Source organism: Aulostomus chinensis, chromosome 7, assembly GCF_037954235.1.
Source record: "Aulostomus chinensis isolate RoL2024-O1b breed Wild chromosome 7, RoL_Achi_v1.0, whole genome shotgun sequence".
NCBI lineage: Eukaryota > Metazoa > Chordata > Actinopteri > Syngnathiformes > Aulostomidae > Aulostomus > Aulostomus chinensis.
The window spans coordinates 26147335-26153698 of NC_141326.1; the positions used below are offsets into that span (position 1 = coordinate 26147335).

The window sequence follows — 6364 nt, forward strand, 5'->3', positions numbered from 1 at the left end:
ACACGACGCATCTTGAGAGGGAATTAACTGTCTGCAACATCATGATAGTAATCTGTTCATTTTTTAGCGATTGTGCTCCTGGCTAAAACACTGGCAGAAGAACTGGAGAGGTTTTGATTTTTGTCAGCGCTGCTGCTCTGTGGAGGACAAATTAAATATTCAAGATGAATTTAGTTGAAGTTTGTACAGCGACAGTCTTTTTCTACCCTAGCGGCCATCTTCTCTTCGTGGAAACAACAAAATAGTGACGCTACTCAGAGAGTAAAAGGGTTACTGAACAACTCCCTGGTGTGATGTACATCACCACTGAAGAACGACTCCTGCACAGTAAATTCCATCTGACTTGAGAACAGCGTTGCACTCAAAAGTCTACAAATCAGACACAGGAACACAGTAGGCTGATTAAAAAAAAACACCCCAAGAACATTTATTTCCAAACGTACACTTTAAAACACATTTGAAGTGATTTTTAAATTTTAGGTTAAACTGTAAAGGTTGCTGCTGCTCACAGGATGCGACCATTAGGGTCACAGAGTACATTCAGTTTGTTCTCGCCGCACGATGCTCCAACTGATCTTCTGCCCAAAACAATGCAGCTTTCCTAGGTGAGTAAATATCAGTGATGACTGCTGAACGTCTGCAAACCAGCAATGAGGAGGCGATATGCAGTATCAAAGGAGAAAAAGGGCAGCAAGATGATACTCAACCACCACTTTGCAGTGGGCGGTGTACCATTGACCCTTTTTATTGTAAGCTATGATGTCATCAACCTAACTGTCATAAGAGTGAAACGTGACACGAAGAGTGGCGTAATTCTGTCAAGTCTTTCTCATAGAACTGAATGCACAGAGCGTGTGAGTAAAGATGTTTTGAGTTTTGGCCAAAAGGAAAACATATACAGCTCTACTAATCTGCACTCAGAGGGCGTCCTGAGCAGCGCCGGATTAAAATTAGCCATGCTTTGCAATTGGTCCGATCCGCAGAACCATTGAGCAGATATTCTAAAGAACCATATAAGGGACGCCACCTCTCTGAAACAAGAATTTGCATCTTGTCAGGCCGCCTGCTCAGCTCTCCATGTGCGCTTCCCTTATTGGTTTCTGATTGATGAAGTTCAGAGCGCCCCTGCTGTCCTGGCTGGGTGTGGACAGGTACTCCAACTCATAACCTCCGCTTCTACTGGCAGGCCGGACTTCACTCGATGTTTTCTTGTGTTCCAGGATCTGCTGCAGCTGGTGGCTGGCATACTCAGGCTTGTTGGTGAGGGGTCCGACGGGAACCTCGATACCCAGGATGTCTGTGACCATGTAGGGGCGGAGCCAGCCCACCAGCGGGGTGCTGCCGGGGGTGTAGTGGGTCTGCCGGTGGTAGAAGAGGAGACCATCCACCTGCAATCGGGAAGTCCAAATTAAACCAATAAAAACCTGAGGAGAAGACTTGCATTTGATTTTTGACTCAAACTCTGTGCAACTAAGACTGACACATTAATCAAACTGGGAGTGAAAAATTGTGGAATATCCAAACTGCAGGCGAGAACATGTTAGCTTCACGGAAAACGTGTCACAACAGCATTCTACCTGAAGCACTGTGCTACTGCAGAGAAATCCCAGTTTGCAAGTACAACCCCCCAAAAATCAAACCATTTACATTTTACACTTAATATCAGGCAAAGTAATTGCGATAAGATATTCTGTAAAAAGTGTTCAGCCTCATGTTCAACATTGGTAACAAAGGGATTTGGTTTAAAAAAAATGGAAGAAGGACTAAAGATCTGCTCTCACGGTGAAGCTGTACTCCGCTGCCAGGGCTTTCTGAATCGACTCTGTTGTGCAGTCGGTGCTTTGGAGGCTCACGAACCGGAACTGTGACACCAAACAAAACCATGTTGTTACTTCCAAACACAATTAGTCTTCTTGTCAAATGGTAGAAAGTGGATTGCAAATGGTGAGTTTACTCTACAAGAACTAAGCCTGATTAAGGCCCTGTGGTACGTACCACACAAAAAAATGCTGAAGCTTAAGAGGTGGAACTAGAACACAAAGTTCATCATCAAAGCTCAATAAGCTAGTAGATTTGGGTTAAAAATGCTGGTTCCACACTGGATAATGGGCTTTCTTTTGTCTCAAAACCCCATCAGTCCTTTATTGACCCCATATGGGGAACTGAAGTGCAGCAGTAAACACAACAAACACAAAATGGAGGGCAGATAAAGTGTATAATAACAGAACTAGGCAGTGAACAGTGGGATGAAAGAAGGAGGAGCGGCTTTATTCCTGGTGCTGTGACTCACTGGGTTGCGTTTGGCAATTTCTGATAGTCCATCCGCTTCCTGGATTTTGGACTGGAGCCAGTAGAAGCGGAACTCAGTCTGTTGATGTAAAAACAAGCACCGTAAACAAAAATGAATCCAAATGAGACGGCAACGTGGCTCAAAAGCACATCTGTGGCCCAGACTATACTACTGAAGCAATTAGACAGGCATTCGTGAGCCGCTGGAGGATTTGAGAACCAGTCTTACCGGGCAGTCGTACACCGGGTGGCCTCTCCAGCACATCACGTCCAGGATGTAGTACGTTCGGTCCACCTCGCTATAAATGCAGTCCAGGATGGTGTAGTCTGCATGGAGCACAAGTACAGAGAAATTTACAGCTGGTCAACATACACAGGTACATACAGTACATACACAGAAACAAAAGGTATAATCTTGCAGCGCAAAACGGGCTGAACAAAAAGTGTCTCCAGGGGGTTGACGGTCACTCTGGTCAATCAACAGTGCAACGATTAAAAGATCTGGTACATTCGATCGTGCAGTTACATTCAGGTCCTCTGAGACTCTAAGGAACAACAGTTCCCAAACCAGAGGTTTCAAAAGCAAGTGAACAAAATGTTGCATTTTTACAGCCACAAACTACAACATATTCCATAATTATGTCCAATAGAGAACTGCAGGGATGACACATTTCTGCAGGTCAGTAAGAAGTTAGCATGGCCACGAGGAATGTCGGCCAAAAGTCAATGGGATTTTTTCGTCCCCATGACAAGCGTCACACTTATTCTATGTCCGCGCAATGACATTTAATATTCATGACAACATCTGTAGACTTGTGGGTTTTTTTTAAAATGATCATATAAAAAGCTTGAAAACTCACAAGTATCGACAGAAGCGTTTTACACCGTAGAATGATTATCACAGACGAGTTTCCAGATAAAGAGGCTCCACCTACCTTTTCCCATGGCGGAGTTGTGTCGGTTCCCACCAGGGAGCAGGGAGGGGAAACGGTTCACACAGTAGCCGCTTTTAGTGTACGCTGCAGTGGAACCCTTTAAAGAACATTTGAACCAGAAATGACGTGTGAGGAAGAGACAAGAGCTTATCAGCTCCCCAGAGAGGAGCTTCAATACAGTTTATGTAGACACATATTCATAGTTTGTGCACCACTTTGAACACGTCTGTCAGATACGCACTGAATCATTTGGGCAAATCTTGTACAACACAATGTACATGTAGAGTTTCTACCTTGGAGGCAACAATGAGAGATCTCTTCCCTACAGGACAGACCACCATGAGCCAATCGGTGTCCAACTCAGATGGTACATCCACCAGCCACTCGGACAGCATGAGCTGAGGAGGAGGAGGAGGAGCATGGTCAGCAAACCATGTGGTTTGTCTTCATCAAAGCTTTAAGTCAAAAATAAAACCATATAATAAAACCATATAATGGATTTATAGTAAGCTTTAAGTCAAAAATAAAACCATATAATGGATTTTTTATTTTGGCATTCAAAAAGCTCGTACACAGGAGTGTGTTTTATGAAGGTCTCATGCTGCACATGGTTGCAATTATAGAGAATCAAGCGCCCTCTACTGGACAAAAGCCTGCCATGCCGCTGGAGGTAAACTAATGTGCTTGGCTTCACACATGAATAAAAAGAAATATTTATAGTGACAATATCATCGGTATAACACTGACCTGGTTAGCGTAATGTTTAGGCAGCTTCCTTCTCTCTATCTCCATCTCCTCTTCCTCTGCTTTGTCATCTTGTTCCCGTTTCCCCTCTTCCTGGTTCTCCATGTCCTGCTCCCCATCGCTGTCCGTCCCTGTCCAGTCCCCATCAGCCAGACGCCGTGCGTGATTGACATAGTTCAATCTCTTACTGAGAAGAAAAGAAAAACCCTGACTGGTACTTTCACTGTGCCGTTATTAACGAGGTGAACACAAAATAACAAACATACATCCATGAAAGTACAACAAATTGTGTCAAACTGGGAGGAATCCACTCTTCTGTTGGCTTGACATGAGTTTTACAGGCTTGTACGTGTCACATCTGAATTGGAAAAATCAGTAAATGTCTCAATATTTACCTTTTCTGCAGTTCAAGGAAGCGCCGGCGTCGCTCGCTCTGCTCCAGCACACTGTACTTGCTCTTGTACTGGGCCAGTCGAGGGTGGGGGGCAGCTGTACTGTTGGGCTCCTTGGACACAGCAAAGCTGGCGGAGAGGGCTTGGGTCAGGTCATCCATGGGGACTCTGTCAATCAACGGCGCAGTAATTAACGCGCATGGTGAGGTTTTTCATCGCCTCTTCCATACACCGACTGCTGCTTGTATAGTGAAGAAAATTCATTTTCTTTATGAACTGAAAATTAAACTGATTATCAAGACGAGAGTCTTTGGAGCAGCTTGTGTTGCTTTTGCACAGTTATGAGCACCTCAGAAAAATTCTCAACTAAACGTTGAAACATGCATCTGGGCGGGAAAATGCAGTCTGGAAAAACTGTTTGTATTCATGCTCCTGTGTGTTTAAAAACCAAACACTTAAGCCATGATTTGCTCTTCCCTCCCACGATCGAACACCTTTGTCAGAAAAATCGTTGTCAGTCAAATGTGATCAACTAAATTTACTTGGTCTTCCAACCAACAGCCACAAATCTGTATACATTCATTTTACAGTGTGAAACCAGGCAGACATTCCTTACATTCAGGCGCAAACCAGCTAAATGTTGCACATTTTATCTTGATATGTGACTTTTTATTTATTTTTTGGACACAACAATAATTGACAAAGTAAACTATAAATCGTCAACAGCATCTCTGGACAGAAGTCGTTGATCTGCAGGGGACAACACATGTTGCTGGAGTTATATGATGTGCAAGAAATTGCAAAAGATAGATACGATGCTCAATCGTCCTCGGATGTGTATCCTGGAATATTGAAACCCCAAGTTGTTCAGTCAGCGGCATATAAAAGCTTTACTGTGCTATCACGTTAACCAAATACAACATTAGCTAGTTTGACAGCAGGTTATGTGTCACCTACATTGGTGAGACTTTTATATATTTGACAAAAGATAAAGACAAACCAAAGACATCTTCCCGTTTGAAAACTGGGGCTCCACTCGGCTTCAGAGATAAGAAAAAGCCCGGGTACCCTTGTTTACAAACTGCTGGCGGCTACGTTAGCAGCTAACAGTGTGCTAAACCTACTAGCATTCTGTGGGCCTACCAGAAGCTAGTTCAAGATTCTACGTCCCTGCTGAAATGTCTACAAACTACACACGAATATCAGGTGCAAGCTGACCTCTTGCTTAATAAATGACATGATAATGTCGAACGAGTTAGCTAAATACATACCTTGGACATCCAGGGAAGCTACGGCTAACACATCACGCTGTCACATTTCCCACCACCAGTGGCAACTGTGAAATGGGTTGGCCGACCAAGAGCAGCAAACTAACCCGGAGTTCTCCACAGAAGTGAAACTTCTATATTTTTGAACCACACTGATTATATTTTTTACATCTCCTTGTGTAAAAGAGATACTTAGTGAGCAAACATTTTTTGAGAAGGTATCATTGAGTAGATGCCGATTTTAACTGCTTCACATGCTGTTGGGCAATTACTTACGCCACATCTAAAACTTTACATCATGTACTTGTATATTATAACTATTCGAAGTATCATAGCTGCAAGTAAATGTAGTGCTGTATGTGCATATACACAAGAGTAACTGTTTATTTTGCTATAGTTTTGTGCTGGTTATATTTAACCTCTTTTAATTTACTATTCTATTACCCTGATACTTTTAGGTCTATGCATGTGTGGGAAAATAAGTGCATATTGCGTGCATGCAGATAAGCGATTTGACTTCCAGTCTGGTGGTTTGAAATCACCATTTTTAATGTAGCACAAACATGAACAAGAATTAAAAACCGTGGAAGTGACATAATACAATACCAGGTCTTCTTATTTTCTTGTTCCTCACGAATGAGAATAAGAATACTTTACTTATCCCACACTAAGGAAATTTACACAGTTACAGCATCATTTACAGAGAGAAGAAGAAAGGATGCTATTCATTAAAAAA

The 6364-nt window shown here is 42.8% G+C and overlaps 1 protein-coding gene across 2 annotated transcripts; it reads right to left on the reverse strand.

Annotated features, from left to right (window-relative positions):
- Positions 1-399: 399 nt before the first annotated feature.
- snupn (snurportin 1) lies at positions 400-5802 on the reverse strand. 2 transcript variants are annotated; one of them, XM_086209597.1, is made up of 9 exons: positions 5632-5802; positions 4364-4528; positions 3972-4155; positions 3518-3622; positions 3225-3321; positions 2519-2616; positions 2291-2368; positions 1782-1862; positions 400-1388 (listed from the first exon to the last, which is right to left on the reverse strand). In XM_086209597.1, exons 2-9 carry the CDS (start codon positions 4519-4521, stop codon positions 1068-1070), a joined length of 1122 nt encoding a protein of 373 aa, XP_086065723.1. In that variant the 5' UTR covers positions 4522-4528; positions 5632-5802; the 3' UTR covers positions 400-1067. The 2 variants fall into 2 exon arrangements, with proteins under 2 accessions (XP_086065723.1, XP_086065724.1); XM_086209598.1 differs by lacking the exon at positions 5632-5802 and adding an exon at positions 5361-5476.
- Between the last annotated feature and the right edge of the window lie 562 nt (positions 5803-6364).